This window comes from Pseudopodoces humilis, chromosome 4 (assembly GCF_049639895.1).
Source record: "Pseudopodoces humilis isolate 2021_Gansu_Grassland_sample_001 chromosome 4, ASM4963989v1, whole genome shotgun sequence".
Lineage (NCBI taxonomy): Eukaryota > Metazoa > Chordata > Aves > Passeriformes > Paridae > Pseudopodoces > Pseudopodoces humilis.
Window position 1 is genome coordinate 46,025,542 of NC_142203.1, and position 16,819 is coordinate 46,042,360.

Below are 16,819 nucleotides of genomic sequence, written 5' to 3' on the forward strand. Positions count from 1 at the left end.
GGTCCAAAACTTGAAAAATTTGAGCAGTTGTCCAGCCAAAGGACAGCAGCTGAAATTCTGGTCTAGGTGCGATATAAGTAGTCTAAATGGCCTTTTCACTTTTAAATGTTATTATCTCTGAAGTCCAAGGGAAGTGCCACTTTGCAGCATCTGGTGAAATTTGTGAGCATGGTTTGTGAGGGAGAGGGAGAAAGTACATGATTTCAGCAAGAGTTTGGCATACCAGGGTCTGCACCGAAGAGAACTGCCCTGGGGGAACTAGGGTGCTTGGAGGAGAGTAAGCCTATCTGCCCATGGTGTCAAAAAACCTTTGTGATGCTTTTCTGTGAGATGAGCATCTCAGATCATGCCGTATGGGCAGTGGGTGTCCTCCCATCCTAGCCACCCTGCAAGAGTTGGATGGAAGGCAGGGGGAGCATGGGAGCAGCTCCCCAGTCGGGAGAGTGCAGGCTCAGGATGAGGGTGACTTGCTTGCAGCTTTGGTATCTGCTGCTCAATAGTGTGAAAGCTGCTTTTTCTTTTTGAATGTACATTTTTGTCACATGAAGGTTTCTAGAAGCTGTGTGCCGGCATCCATCTGTGTGTGTGTCCAAGCAGTGTTATCAGTTCTCATTTTGCATCCCACCTGAGACCAGGATCTCTTAGGCCAGCCTGATCCTGTGAAGTCGATGGGTTAAGATTAGTGCTCAAGAGCAGATTTCAGTGTCTCTCGCAGGGAAGGTCAGATAGTGACTTTTATTTTCTTAATTGCCCACATTGAAATGCTGGTTGAACTTCCAGATACAGCATGAAGTTGGCATAGCTCTGGCAGTGAAGACAAAAAGCAATTGTCCTCCAGCCTGGAGCTTCAAGGGTAGAGAGCTTGCAGCATCAACAGGAATTTTAGTATGTGGGGATGGAGAGAAGGGTCTTTGGGGGGGTTGATGAATTAATGCAAGCCAGAATTTGAAAGCAATTGAACCACTTTATCACAAGGTGTCTCTGCATGCCAAGGGCCAGCCACTGTGCCTCGTGTCCTTGCTGCATTAATGCCACGTTTTCTCCAGGCTACCCCAGTTACCACATACCCTTTTTAACATGCCTCTGCAGCAAAGTGATAGAGGCTTACACTTTTTTATGATTTTAATGTAGTTCTTTATCCATTCTGAAAAGAATCTTTAGCTTGCTTTTTCTGTGAAAGGAGCTGAGGGCTTGGGGTGGGATGGAAGAGGATGGGTGCACACATGTGTTTCTGAGGAGGGTTCTCCCAGGACAAAGCCTTTGTTCGTTATGGGTTCCCACTGGGATTAACCAGGAGCAACAGAGCCAAAACATGTCTTTGGGTACCCAGTACAGCCTGCTTTCTTTCACGTACTGGGAGCCTTTGGGTCAAACCCATGGGTAAACCCATGGCAACCTGTTCCAAGCCTGCCATGTCCTATAGATCATGCAGAAGACAAAATGATGCTTGAGCCATGCTGGCTGGGCAGCTCCATTTTCCCCAAGGTGAATTTATATGAGAGGCCTGCTCAATCCCAGCCAGCAGATTAGCTCTGGGTGTGGGGGTGTCTCGCCTTGCCTGGTCTGCAGCAGTGCTGCTCTGGCGGATACTGGCACATGCTGCAGGGCTGTCTGTGCACTCTGGGTAGAGATGCAAAACCAACCTCAGCCAGCTCTTGTGGAGATGCAAGCACAGTCTCACACTGAATCCACATCCCTTGCAGTAGCAATATCTTTAGAAAGTGACTGGTTTCTCTCTGCCCTTAACCTTGCTGCATTTGTTTGTTCCTGCTTGCCAGACTGCCAGGCAGTTCTGTTCTAGTGCACAAGACTCTAGTGCAACCTCAATCCCTTGGCCAGTCATGGGATGGAGTGGGGCCTTCTGCATGTCGTGCCTGGGAAAGGAGAGACTTCTCATGTCTGTGCAGCTTGCAGGGGCAGCCTTGCTGATGTGGTGTTATGGTTTTGGTTAGGTTGTCCTGCTCCTTATGGATGGATGAGAGTGATAAAGGGGACAGAGGAAAGTTATTGTTTTAAACCAGATCCGCAATTATGGCTTGTTGTGTAAGAGTTCAAGCACTCAAAGAGGTGTGCTCAAGGACATCAGAGCATTTGTGCCAGGAGGAATGTCTTTTATGGTAAATTAACTCCAGTTAAATAGAATACTTATTCTAAGGGAAACTCCATAATTTAAAGCTGGCATTATCAGCTTTTTGTAGAGTCTTGGTAGAGGGAAAAACGATTGGGCTTTGGAGGTATTTTACACTAGATTTAAAAAAAAATTTTGTTAATTATGGTTAACCCTGAGTTTGTGTCATTCGTCTTTGCCTAAATTTATGTCCTTAACTTGTCACGTATCAGTATAGTCTGTAGAAGAGAAGACGCACGACAGTTGTTTGACCCCTGAAAATCTGAGGGAACTTGGCAAGACAAGCCAGACAGAAGCTGAGCTGTGGGGATGCAGTATGGATTCTGCAAGGGTTACTGCGTTGGGGTCTTGCTGCTTCCTTTGATATTACCTGTCTGGTACAGGGTCAATCCTTCCCCCAATCATCCCTCTGCTTCTTTTGGTTTGTAAATTTATGGGAATTGCTGCTGGTAGCCTTGGCAAGCTCCCTTCATTAAGAGTCCTCTTTGAAAATGGGCTGTATTTGAGCATTTCCCTAATGAGGACAGGACGGGGTTAAAAAGTGACCATTTCATGGTTGACTTGAACCTGCTTACTTTCCTTGATGTGTCGTTGTGAAATGCCTGACGTGAATAAACTCTCACTTTGGGCAAGGAGGAAGTCAGCGGTCCCTCCGGGACGCCGCCGGGGGCTGCGCAAGGGCAGCGGGAGGGAGTGCCGATGGAGCGGCGGTGCTGGGGCTGGGGGCCGCGCACACCGCACGCCCCCTGAGCTGGGCACAGCACCTCAGCCAGCCTCGTAGGAGCAGAGCAAAAATAAGTTTCTCTCACTGTTCCCACCCCCCCACCCCCCACCCCCCCGCTCCCAGCTCCCCTGGTTAAAGCTGCCCCCGGAGAATGAAACCAGACCCCGGCACCCTGTTGCCGCCCGGGAGCCGGGACCCTTCACCGTCCCCGGCCGCAGCCTGCGAGGGCGGGGACATCAGCCGCCGACCCTGGGGGGGCCGGCGGAGGGGGCTACCCACCCCCGTGTCCCCCGCGGAGGGTGGGGGGAAGCGGGGGCGCATGAGCCCCACCGCAGCTGGCAAAGTCGTACCCCGAAAGAAGAAAATGAAGCCTCTCGCAGATGGCAGCCCCCCCACCCCCTCCCCTTCGCCACCGCAACTTTCTCCCACCAGAAGAGCGGGAAAATGAGGGAGGGATGTTTGCGAAACGTGCTCGTTCCTTCTGCAGCGTTCGGTGGTAATGAATGCAGAGGGAGGGCAGAGGAAGGGGATCTGGAGAAGGAATGTGTTTGCAGGAGGAGGAGGAGGAGGAGTGTAAGCCGTGATTGTGTAATTAAATAATTAAACAAAAATACTTAAGTCTCATTTGGGGAGAGAGCTGGGATAGGGTCCACAGGGTGAATTTTTCAACTTCCAAGTTTTGCAGAGTCAGGGGCGGGGTGGGAAGCGGGGGACACTCACGGAGACGTTGAGAGCAAATCGGGTGGGAGCGCCAGGGAGAGATTTATCGTTTGAATTTTCAGGAGATCATTTTTATTACGGTGGCCCTTTAGAAAGCAGTCTCTCACCATTGCCCGCAGAGCGAGGACGGGCGGGCCAGCACAGGCTGCCGGAGGAGCCCGCAGGCCGCACCGCCCGCTCTGCCCGCCCGAGCGCGCCCCCGCCTCGGCGCGCCCCCGCCGCACGGTCCCGACCGCCCGGCGAAGTTTCGCCTGCCATCGCTGCCCGGGAGCCTCCTGCTCCGCTCTGGGCTGTAACCTTGAACTTTCGAAAGCGTGGTGACAGTGTCGTGTTATAACGGCAGCACTACCAACTTCTGAAAAAAGAAAAAACCCCCCCACCCCTCCAAAAAAAAAAAAAAAAGAAGGAAAAAGAAAAAGGAAGAAAGAAAAAGAAAAAAGGATAAAAAAATAAGCCAAACAAAAAAATCCTTCTTGCCCCCCCCCCCCCCCCTCACACCCCCCCCCCCCCCCCCCCCCCCCCCCCCCCCCCCCCCCCCCCCGAGTCCTTCCCCTCTCATCTGCAAAACAACCAGCAGCAGCAGCAGCAGCAAAAGCGAGACTCCTGCGCCGCCGACTACAAGAGGGTTAAAAGTGTAGATTGGATTTCACCCCGGGAAATCTAGCACACGGAGTGAACTTGAATCTTTGGCTATTTAAGGAGGACTGGGGTTTGTTGTGAAGTTGTGGTGATCCAGAGCAGAGCCCCGTCCTGATTGATTTCATCTTCCTTGAGTCTCAGATGACTGTAAAATGAATAGATGAAATTATTCCTTTTTGAGGCTTTTCTTAGGGGCTCTCCGGGCAGCGTGTACTCAAAGCGAAGTCATGATGTATTCTCCAATCTGTCTCACTCAGGTATAGACGCTTTTATTTAATTTATTTGTTAATTTATTTATTTTCACGTGATTGTCGGGATTATTTTTTTTAAAAAAATTATATGTTTGTGGGTTGTTAATGAGTCATTGCTAATAGTTGTAACGGGTTAAAGCACAGTCGGAACTGCTTGTCAGATCCAAACTCCTCTCTCAGGAGGGAATATTAGAGAATAAACTGTACCACGCCATTGTTTTGGGGAGATCCATTCAAAGTGTCACCCGTAGACAAATACTGTTAATTGTTGGTGCATAGGAAGTCAAAGGTTAACAAACTGGAAATGAGTATAATTATGCTAAAAAACCGTGTTTGAGAAGTATTGATTTGATTGGAATCAAGCGATTTGCACTCTTTTCAGCTCGCCTGTTTACACACAGCCTAATGAAAGGGTTTGAAAGGAAAAGTGGTTTTTTTTGACAAAACACGGCCACTGGCCGGTGCGAAGTAATCCCGTCTTATGCTTAATTAATAATATGCAGGCTGCCAACAATGAGGGAGATGTGAGCGGGGATGACCAGGCTGTGCAGTCTTTTCTCGTTCGCTTATACAAGGGCACTGCGTTTTCCCCCTCCCCGCTAAAGTGTGCTGGTGGCTGAGGAGCATGCCCTCTCCCCAGCACGGGGAAAGACCGACCCTTATTTTACAGCCGCGCTTGCGGGCGCTTTTCGATCCCGAGCGGCGGCTGTCACCGGGACGGCGGGAGGGGAGCGGCGGTCGGCGCGGTGCGGGGCGGCGGAGCGGGGCGCCGAGGGCGGGGGGCAGTACGAGCGGGGGTCCCCGCCGCGGTAAAACGCAGATTTTGAAACCTGAGGGGTTTCGGGAGCATGTTTGGGAAGTTGCCCGGGCGCCCCTGGAGCGTCCTCGCCCGGCGCACGGTATCGGCGAGCAAGGGCCGGGGCACCGGAGCCTGTTTCGGACAGTAAACCCGGTCTGCAAAGCCCAAGGATAGTTTTCAGCTTTCGTGAAAGCCTGTCTTAGGAGGATGTGATGTAAACTGATTAAGCGATAACTGCTTGCTTCCACATTGGTGCAACAAATAGCTAAAAAAGCAGAAAATGTGCTAAAGTAACGTCTGCTGCAAGGCTGCTGCAGAGAGGCCAGCGATGCACTTACAGTGCACCGTGAATAAATAAGTATGATTTAAGTTATTCCGCAGTTACAAACCATTGTAATTCGAAAGGACCAAAGTATTCATAAATTGTGATTGAAGATGGAAACAATGATAAGGCTTATTCAGTGATTGGACACAGTCCTGCAGTTTTTTGGCTGACACATTTTTTATTGTTTATATTTTGTTTGGCATCTAAGTGTGATTGACTTAGATATGGATATTTTCAGTAACTAAACGTGAGCTGCAGTGGAAGAAAGCTGGAAAAAAGTGTTATTGAGATATTTCTTCTTCAAAAGAGAAACATAGGAAGCATTTTGTGTAACAGATATGCACATACTTGCAGTTACACACAGAGAAATAATTACTTAGCATGGAATCTGTGGTCAGAAAAATTAATTCTGTGTAGGCTGTCCAGCGTGTGAAATTATTGTCAGGCAATAAGACCTCTGCATCAGAATATAAACCTGAGAGTACAGCATAAGAAAGCAGTTTTTGCATTTGAGACTCAGATTTTCACAACCATTTATTTTACAGCAGTAATTCATTATCTTGTTTCCTGCTCTAATGACTTCTTTTTTTTTTTTTCCTTTTTTTTTTTTTCTTTTTTTTTTTTATATTTTATTTTTGGACTCATTGGTAAAATAGATTTCCTCATTCTTTACAAATTTGTGTTAAAATACTGCACTCAGGTGTATACAAAAATGCTACATTGTACTTCTACTGCCATTAATCCAATAAAGCAGTTCGTGGCTTTTGTGCATTGATACCTTCTCTGTAATATTTTACAATCACGCACTACCATGTGCCAGGCAGAGACAGTTCCCATTTGGTGATACATGCATGGAACATAGTTGCAGCAAATTGATTTTAGTTTGGAATGTTTTTCTACCTGCTTGGAATGATAGGAGCAGTTTATAAATGATTTTTTCTCTAAGTAAATTAAAAATTAAAATGACACCAGCAGTGAGAACTTACACCTTGTGTTCTTTATTTGTTTAAGGCAAAAGATTGATTCATCTCACGTAGAGTAGCAACTGCATTAAAGTATTACTACCAAAATTGTTTTCTTTATTGTATTCTCTGTCTCTAGGACACTTGCAATGCACTTTGACTGTGGTAGTATATGTTCAGAAGAAAATATTTTGGTAAAAGTAAACACAGAACACCTGTTTGGACAGAGCTACTTATGGTGGTAGTTCAGTTTGTGCCGAGACAGCGCCGAAGCAAGCTTTAGTAACAAGTCTAAAATCCAAAGTATAACTTTTAAGTGAAACCTTTGCAATTTGAGTGTTACCCATTATGCTTACAATAAAGGTTTGGTGGGTAAAGATGGCTCCAAGGTAGAAGAAAACTTACTAAATTCAATTTAATTTTTGGGGCTCCTTTCCTCTCTTTCCCATATACCTCTTCCTCTATGTTTTGGAATGAGTGGAAACTGCATTTATCTCTCTTGCTGAGGCATGAATAGGATGCAGTTACTGCATGCCTTTTAGTGCTTGCTCTCTTATGATATTTTTGCCGTGGTTTATAATGTTATAGTAGTCCAAAATCTCATAATATGTAGTATTTTCTTTTGCTCCTATATGTTGTTGCACTAGGCATGAGAAAATCCATGGAGGGAAATTGAATAGATTAACTTTTCTGTATAAAATTTCCGTACTTCTGCCCAGTGTATTTATTGTACAGTCCTCAGTTTGAACTTTCATGGGCTGATACAAAGTTTAAAAGTGAAAGATAGGAGGAGAGCACTGCCTATCCGCTTTATCTTTTCAATAAAGAAAACCTGGCCTATCTATTGTCATTAGATGACTGCTATTTCTCCCTTTCTCTACAATCTACATAGATGTTATATTGTTACTTCCATTTTAATTTAAATTGGCAGTACACAATGGTTAACCTGACCTATTTGATATGGCATTTGAAAATCTTACCTTTATAAATCACTTCATTGCAAGAGCAACTGTGACACATGAGCAAGTGCTACATAAAAACAAGAAATAATTCACAATTGTCTATATGAATATTGAGGAGGAAAAATAAAATTCTGTAGATATCTTTTTAGGAGATTTGGTGGAGAATGTGTGTGATTAATTGCAAATGTCCATTTAGGATCATTTTTATGGGCATTTCCCCATGTCAAGTAGTATTTTCAGTTGAAAATACTCCAAGTGCACAATGAATAGCTCAAAAAAATCTGATTAAATTACTTCCAAACAGGATGTTCTTTGCTTTGTTTCTCCTCCTCACTTTTCACCTTTATTTGTCTCTTTAAGACTTAACAATATTGTGAAAGAAAAACCTGAATACAGTTTTAAAAGGCTGGAGTTTCTGGTGTGTATGTTTTTGGGGTTTTTTTCCCCTCTCTTTTTGAAAAGCAAGTATTCAGCTACTACAGACTGGAATTTAAACAATGAAATTCTCTATAAAATTTTCATAGATATAAAATGCTGGTGGTTATTATTGTTAATATTGTATGCATTACCTCAAGGGATAGTCAATCTGAAATAATTTTTGATGCTCTTCTTCAAAATTAAAACTAGATGTGCGGTATTTTACTAGAGGAGAAGATGTCCATATTTATTTTATTGTCATTTTAACTTATAAATGCCAAAGTCTGTTTAGATGTAGGGGAAATCATTGTATTGAGGCAGAAATTAATTTCTCCCAAAGCTCTTCAGCCACCTGCCTTCACCCCACCTTTAGCCCCAGCTGTTAGAATTTTCAAAATCTGTAGTAAATCTGTTTCATTCAGCCTAAAACGAATTGTGAGGATTTAACACTGTGCAGTCTTTATGCTTCCATCAATTAAAAAAAAAAAAAAATTATTTGAATACTTCAATTAAGATGACTTCCGTAGGAGAAGAAATAAACTTTCTTTAGTAGTTATAATTGAAAGGAAAAAAAGCATGGCATCAGAAAGCATATGAAGATAGGGAAGTCTTATCATGGGCTGTGGTTGCTCAGAGCAGTACTGCCTTCCCACACAAAGAACAGATTGTGGTTTAACTCTTTCCACGGCCTAGTTTTATGTGCCAGTATAGTATCAGAATTGTTCAAATCTGTGCTGGAAACTACTAATCAGTTTAATTGTTGCCTTTGTAGGTCTTTGTCAAGCATAATTTGGTAATGAAATTGTTTATGTCCCGAAGTATCTTCTCATATTGCCTCTCTGCTCTTTTTTTTTCCCCTTTGCTTAATTTTTTTTCCTATGAAGACAAAATGACCATAGGTAAACTGCTTGTAACTTTTCTGTTGTTTTCTGTTTAATTTGAGTATGGTTAGGGAAGAGAGGTAACTAGATCTAGTGGGTTTTGCAACATTCAGGAAATTTTAAAGTTTGTTTGAAATTCAAAGATTTAAATATGGAATTCTTTGCCTGAAGCTTCTGCAATGGCAGTCTGCACTCTATAATTGAGACCATTAGTTATACTTTCATCATTTTTACCTAATGGAGTTAATCAGCCTATTGATTAAACATAATTCATTCCTTGTCTGGCAGCGTAACTAAAATAGTACTTTGTTAATTGTATTCTTGAATATAATTGCATAAAAAAGGTTCAGTTTTAGTTTGATTGCACTGTACCACTAAGTATGATGAGCAATCTGTGTAGTATTTAAAATTAAATATCCCTGCATACAGGAAGAAAGATACCTCCTCTAAGGTCCCCCTTTCAACCCAAAATATAGTATCATTTGATTTTGCGGATTTGAGACTGCAGTGTTTTAAACAGCAGACTTGTTAATGGAAAATAAGTTTTTGGGGAAGGTCTATTTAGATATTAACATGGATGTGTAGGATGGTACTTTAAGCAGACAAACGAAATTAATTTAATTGCTATAGGATGTGCTTGTAGACAACAACTAAGCATTACCTCCTTAATGCAATCCATATTGCTGCTAGGCAGAAGATAAGAACTTGCAGGTGAAGCCAGACAACAGAAAGGGATATTTTGAAACTGTAAATAAATTGCATGGATTTCACAAAAGCAGCATTGGACCAGCGGTGGACTCATAATGTCTCTGCCACAGCATGCAGAAGCACAAAGAATGCAAAGTTTGTGCCAAGTTGCCATTTTTCATTGTACACCTCAGATTGATTTTTAAGGGGTTTAGAATAATTGCCACACTCATGTGATCAGTTAACAAATTAACTTACTCTATGTGGCTTTAAAATCTACAGTGATACTGCTGGAAGGACATAAATGTAATTTTTGTTCTCACCTTCAAAAAGTCTTAATTTTACAGAGTTTGGGGGTGGTGGGAGGGAAGCGAGAAGAGATGAAAATACAGAAGCTTCTGTTCAGGATTTGTATATGACATGTTGTGTCTTTTTCCTGCTTTTCCTTACTGTATACTGGTTTCTCTAGTTACCACCACTGGAATGGTGCTGTTTCAGTGCTGGAATGTTGGACGTTTGATAAGAAAATGGATCAAGTTTAATGGCGCATGCTCTTTGTGCCACCAGCAGTCTCTTGCTGAGAGCATGCTCCAAAAGCGGGAACTCTGTGGCATTACACTGAGCATGTATATGCTTTGTGTTTCTGTGCCACAGAGAGGAGAAATGAACTGTGGCATTTGCCTCAGCCTTCTGAACATTTCTGCTCAGATTTTTTAAAACCGTGTAGTGTCTTGTGCAATGGTACTTTTCTTGATGATAGCTGTTCACTCAAATATTTAAATGTTAGGAACAAAACATCTCGGTAGCATCTCTTAAATTATGTTGTCTCTGCAGCACTGTGGGATGAAGTGAGGGGAGGAGTATAAAATAAAATTTTCACATGGTTCTTTCAAAGAATGAAACATGGGAAAAATGTGATTCTCTATGCACTTTTTTGTCTGTTGCCTGACAACAGTAATAATTTCATAAAAAGCGTTTTGCAGAAATTTACGTGTTTAAGTTTTAAGTGTTTATTATCTTCGTCTTGTATTTCACTTAAAGATTTTCAGAAACGTTTCTTGATACTGCTTTGGTAATGAGAACTTGCTGACTTTGAGTTTTCTTTTTCTCTTCTTCTCTTTTTTCCTTCACTTCTTTCCACAGGATGAATTTCACCCGTTCATTGAGGCACTTCTTCCACATGTCCGTGCAATTGCCTACACTTGGTTCAATCTTCAGGCTCGAAAACGCAAGTACTTTAAAAAACATGAGAAACGAATGTCAAAGGATGAGGAAAGAGCAGTCAAGGATGAGCTACTCAGTGAAAAGCCTGAAATCAAACAGAAGTGGGCATCCAGGCTCCTGGCCAAGCTGCGCAAAGATATTCGTCAAGAGTTCCGGGAGGATTTTGTGCTCACAGTTACTGGGAAGAAGCACCCATGCTGTGTATTGTCCAATCCTGACCAGAAGGGCAAGATTAGGAGAATCGATTGCCTGCGACAGGCTGACAAAGTCTGGCGTCTGGATCTAGTCATGGTGATCCTGTTCAAAGGCATCCCCTTGGAAAGTACGGATGGAGAACGTCTCATGAAATCCCCACATTGCACAAATCCAGCACTTTGCGTCCAGCCACATCACATAACAGTATCAGTCAAGGAGCTTGATTTGTTTTTGGCATACTACGTGCAGGAGCAAGGTAGGAAGCAGATTGTCATGTTTCTATGTTAGTATGTCAGACTCTGACTCCAAGTAGCCCTGTTTCACCTGTGGGCTGGCTTCCAGTGAAACACTGTTCTGTGGTCTATAGATGTAGTGTGGCTACGTATCCATCTGTAAATCAGCATGTATACGTATATACTTAAACACACACATATTCCTGCAGACTTGTGTGACATGCGTATTTGACAAACGTGCCTCTTTCCAGAGAGAGACCCACGTACCAAGGCAGTACTTTCATTCCACTGAAGTTGCCTTTTGTTTTTTTGTGAAAAAATTGGCAGTACATAGTTGTGGCTTCAGAAAACATTCTTGTTTTCAAGTTGTATTTTTAAAGAAAAATAAAACAAAAACCCCCACCCCAGTACTAGTAAGAACAGATGCAGGTATATGCAATTGCACAATCACAATAAATACTAGAAATATTTTTAATTGTCTTTGTAGTTATAAATAATCAAGAAGCAATCCTTAAACTGATGACTCTGCTATCACATTGAAGAGCGATTGTAGACTTTCTCATACCTATAAAACAAAGCTTGAAAATACTTTATCACAGCTATATTTCTTGTAAATGCCAAATACAATCAGAATTACAGCATACAATATCTAATGTTTCATTCATATTTTACATCAATAGCTCATCTTATCTATCTGAGCTTTAAAGCAAAGATCCAGGTCATAATATTTTGAGAAATTTTTATGAAGAGTGAATTTTCATAATCACACTCATATACTTTTACTTGGCAGGTAATTGAAATGTCGAAAATTGCAGGAAATCTATGTAAAAGCTTCTTAAACTTGGTATTACAGAATGCAAATAAAACAGAGCTTCTGATAATCATGTGTCAGGGGAAAAGCCATATTTCATATATTGGATAGTCAGTAACAGTACCCATAGGAGGCTCCTTAAAATTGTAAATGGCTGTAAGTAGATAAAGGTGGTTTTTTTCTTTTTTCTTTTTTTTTTTTTTTTCCCCTCCGATAGTAAGTCTTCTGAAATACTTTCTCTGTTAAGGTCATTTTGATTCTTTCTGGTAATGATACCATCTTCTAGGTGTCTTTGTAATGCTGGCTGATCAGCAGTAATAATATATTTATTTTTTTTTAGCCACAGATCTCAACTAGGGAAAACTTGACCACCTGCAGATGGTGGGCCATTTCACAACTTGGCCTGGTAGTAGGTAGAAATGGCCTGCAGAAGGGCAGATGGCAGGCTGTTATCTGATGCTTGGTAAATAACTATGGGATTTAACTGGAAAAAAATTGAATTGATTTTGTTAGTAACAAAAAAGTAAAATTGCATGTCCTCATTTGGAAGAGACATACGCAATGAAATGTTTCTGTTTTAAGTGAATTCTCTTTTAGCATTTACTCATGTAAATGAAGAACTGTTTGTGTGAACTCATATATCAGGTTCTTTTTTGTTCATTACTTGTTATGAAAAAAAATTGGCTTTTATCCCTCCTCCCCCCACAAGTATTGTTTTTGTGTTATTTTTTTTAATTTTTTTTTTTTTTTGTCTCTCCACAGCAGTAGACACATTTGGGTATTTTACAATGACTTTAAGTAACTGCGGAGTCTGGTAAATCTGATCCCAAATAATATAGGAAGAAAATTTTCTTTGATATAATTAAACAAAATGGCTAAATTACAAATAATTTGTACCTTTAAACTCCTTTTGTGGAAAAAAAATGCAAATTATATTTTGAATGCATATAGCTTAAGTCATAGCTTACTGATTAATTCTATGGATTTACCTGTCTCTAAAAGTCAAAACTACAAAGGGGGGGTAAAACAGTTTAAGTAGCTCTTGAGCCAAAGAAACTGGGGTCAGAGTACTCTTAACACAATGTTGACTTATAAGTTGTTGAAAGGCAGTAACTTGAAGTGGGAGAAGGAATTGCAGGGCATAGCTGATTTTGTTGATTTAAATGTATTGAGAATATAAAATTATTAAAAACACTTTTGTCTAGTTGGAAATGAGGAAGTTAAGCATGCAGTAATGCTATAACTTTCAAAGTTACACAATGCTGCTTTGCGAATATACTGAAAATGAAGCTGGCTAATTTCTATGTATCAAGGCACTCTTAGAAGACCCTTTTATTTATTGCTAACTGCATGTATTTTGTATCTGTCTTGCTGCTTTACTGCATATGTTCCATTAACATCTGTTGGCTCTCCTCTTGAAGAAGTCATATTAAGTTGTCTACATTATTTTTTTTCCGTTTTTTTAAACTTTGATTCTCTATGCTCGTTGAAAGCAGGTCAATCGTGGCACTTTGTAGTGCACTTGATTAAGAGTGCCAGGCTTTGTGAAAGATACGCATGAAGTCAACCAAAATGCTGCATTATACATATGGCGTTTTGCTTTTTTATTTATCTTTCAGAACATATAAACACGCCTGATAGCATCATGTATAAACTAAGCGAAAACATAGAAACAATTAAATCCCTGAGCGAAATATGAAGAAGGAATTAGCACATAAAATGAATAAAGGGGCCAAGTAGTTTGCTTTTTCTGTCGCTTTAAAATAGAAGATTAGGGGAAAAAAAAGAGGAGGAAGGATAGTTCGAGTGCCAGTGATGGTTGCCAGTGGCACCAGGATTGGCATCAGACCTTCTTTGTTTAGCCTAGGATGTCTGTGATTTGTTGGTTGGCATCCGCATTGCAGTGCAGAGTAATGTTACAATATATTGACAATTTCCAGATCCAGAAGTGTCAATAATCTTTCTAGTTCTTAGCAAAAAGAGCTTCTACTTCCATGTCTGCCTTGAAAGAAGAAATAAGGACTGATCTGTGAAGTTCTATCATTGATGAACTTTCTCAGATCCTACTTTTCTCTCATCTCAAAATTCAGCATCCTTTCCCCCCTCTAATCACTTTCTGCTATCCTCTACAAAAATAAGAGAAAGAAAAGAAAAAAAAAGAGGATTGACACAGGTTGCAATGCTGCCCCTTTGACTGAAATGGAGGAAGAAAATGTGAAGTATACACCGTGATGAATGTTTAACATCAAAATAATTCTTAATCATAACATGCTTCTATGGAGCTCTGCTTGTTGTGTGTATCAGGGGCGTGTGTGTGTCCCACACAGATAGTTTATAAAACCCAAGCCTGAAAATGGTATGAAATTCTTTCTACTGACAGAATTGCCCTTTTTTTCTTTTTTTTCTTTCCTGCCAGCATCAGAGAGTGTCTATCATTTGCTATGGAACGCATTTCAGTCCATAAAATCATTTGATGGTATTTGATTCAGCACAGCGCTTATGCTGTGTTCCCGTTGCTACAAGAACCGCCATTTTGTTTGTCGAGTGCCAGGAGAGGGGGAAAAAAAAGGCAGACAATGTGCTTGATGCCAATAATGGTTGCCAGTGGCACCGAGGTTGGCATCAGACCCTCTTTGTCTAGTTGCTGAATGCCTTTGATTCGTTGGTTGGCATCCGCATTGCAGTGGGCACATTGGAAAGTTTTTGACAATCAGTGAATGAAAGCTGCAGTACTTGTTTGCTGCAACAGAACCAAGATAATATAAATCCCTTCTTCAGATACATGTTTTACTTATTCTTACTGTGACTAATTAAATAAAAAGCTAAAAATTGCCTTCCTTTTTCTAAAACATAAAGTATCTGTATCAATGTGCCTTGTCTGCAGAATTCTGAATTCCCTCATCATCCCTGCTACTTTTTTTTTGCAGAATAAATAAAATGCAAACTTGATATTAGGTAATTCAGCATATAATGAATGAAGCCTAGTACACCTTGGGAAATGCTTTGAGAGTTTAAAGAACTGAAGCGGTGGTACATGGAAATGTTAAGATTCTAAAGTGTTTTTAGTGCATGTGTCTCTCAGAGTACATTTCTCTGATCAGTCATGTTACTGTTTACACTCTCCTTTGTCCTTATGTAAGGGTGATATAACTGGGGGAGCCCACGTTCCCAGCTGTTAATAAACTCTGGAGTCAAAGGAGGAGAGGATTAAACTATCTTTTAAACTATCTAGGGAGCGGGGAAGAAAATAGATGCAAATGTCCTTAGTCCTGTAGTGTTCAGGCACTCTTCGTTTCTTAACTTCTTACACCATCAAGATGCTCCAGCTGTGTGACTTTGTTACCAGGAAATTGGCAAAAAGAATAAATAATTTCTGTTGGAAGTTTCCTAGATAGGTGACATTAATATTGCTTTCCGGTTAACTGCTATTATCTCGTTAATTAATAAGAAGGATTAGCAGCCCTACCCGAAGGGCTGCACAGAAGGAAGCCTGGCCTATGTAAGTCCCTGAGTTGCTAGACTGTGTCCTGTCTCTTGAGGATTGGATGGGGGGGCTGCTGGGCCAGGAAAAAATGGAAAAAGAGAAAGATGAGAGAAGAGCGAGGGCGCTGGCCGGCCAAGGGGAGAATTCTTTATGCAGGACTCTTGTGCTGAGCTGGCCCTGTGCTGGGGAGGTTGGCAGTGCCCTGTCCTGCACCTGCAGGTGCCATGCCCTGCTGTGGGGTGTGGGAGGGGGCACGGGCACACCCTGGTGTGGTGCCCACACTCCTGAAAAGCACGCTTGCAGGTAACCTCAGCTGGGGTGCAGGGTGCTGCCGCCGCATCCAGCCCAAACTCTTTTGCCCTTAGCTTAATGCCAGCAAACTGGTAATCCCTAGCCAAGTGGGGATATCACTTTCCCAATTCAGACAGTCCTGGCAACATGTGTGCCTTGTCTTACTTGAAAAACGTGCCCTCTTCCAGAAGGAATGGTAATTCTTTTTTTAACGTGATATGTCTGAATTGCAGGAGTGGGTGGGTTTATCAATGGCTTGATTTTTTTTAAAGCTTTTTTGAGTTTTCTGAATTTATGTCTTCAGGGAGCTCAAATTTTGGAAGAGGTTTGCATAGTAGTTTTTATGTTGCATTTTAGTTTTCATTCTGTAAGAATGTAAGAAAATTTATTGCATAGTCATTCTGTTCATATTTTAAAATGATAATGAAATTATTTTGGTTAGTTTGCTGTGACTACATGCAATTCCACTTAAATCCACTCTCAAAATAATGTTCTAAGCAATTCCTGGTTAAGTCATATTATGGTCATATGCCTAAATATCACACCACCCAGACAGATTTTGGATGAGGGCTTGCATTTTTTGTGTGCACTGATGTTCCCACATACAAATAATAAAAAAGCAGTGGGCTTAGATGAATCAACCATTTACTGATTGTTTCAAATTCTTTTAACCTTAATGATTTGCCTCCTTCTCAATACTTTACCTGGGAACACTAGAACATTTTACCTGTTTTGCAGAAGGATATGTCAAAGGGCAAGGTGATTTGTTGTGAGTTTACACAGCAAATTTTGAGTTACAGCAAGAACAGCAGGAAATAGAGCTTATTACTGCCCTTACCTACAGGCTTCTATATGCTCCAGGACCTTGTTTCTTGCACAGCGAAATGGCATCCCCTGCTCTAAATCTCAATTTTGAATCAAAAATCCAGTACAGAACCAGAAGCATGAGTTTATATTTTATCTGCTCTAGTACGAGAAGAGCTTTTAATAGTTTAAAAATCTCACAGGGAATAATCAACCTTTTAAAAAGATGAATTTCTGTGAACAATTCCAGTCTGCTGAGGCATGCAGAAAATGCAATTTAAA

The 16,819-nt window shown here is 41.4% G+C and overlaps 1 protein-coding gene across 7 annotated transcripts in view; it reads left to right on the forward strand.

Annotated features, from left to right (window-relative positions):
* Positions 1 to 4,148: 4,148 nt before the first annotated feature.
* The window catches only part of NFIB (nuclear factor I B), a 170,113-nt gene continuing 157,442 nt past the window's right edge, over positions 4,149 to 16,819 (forward strand). For all 7 annotated transcript variants that reach the window (XM_005522671.3, XM_014252275.2, XM_088053977.1 and 4 more), the window contains exons 1-2: positions 4,149 to 4,468; positions 10,639 to 11,170. In XM_005522671.3, coding sequence (XP_005522728.1) covers positions 4,439 to 4,468; positions 10,639 to 11,170 — 562 coding nt within the window. In that variant the 5' untranslated portion in view covers positions 4,149 to 4,438. The remainder of the gene's footprint in view (positions 4,469 to 10,638; positions 11,171 to 16,819) is intronic.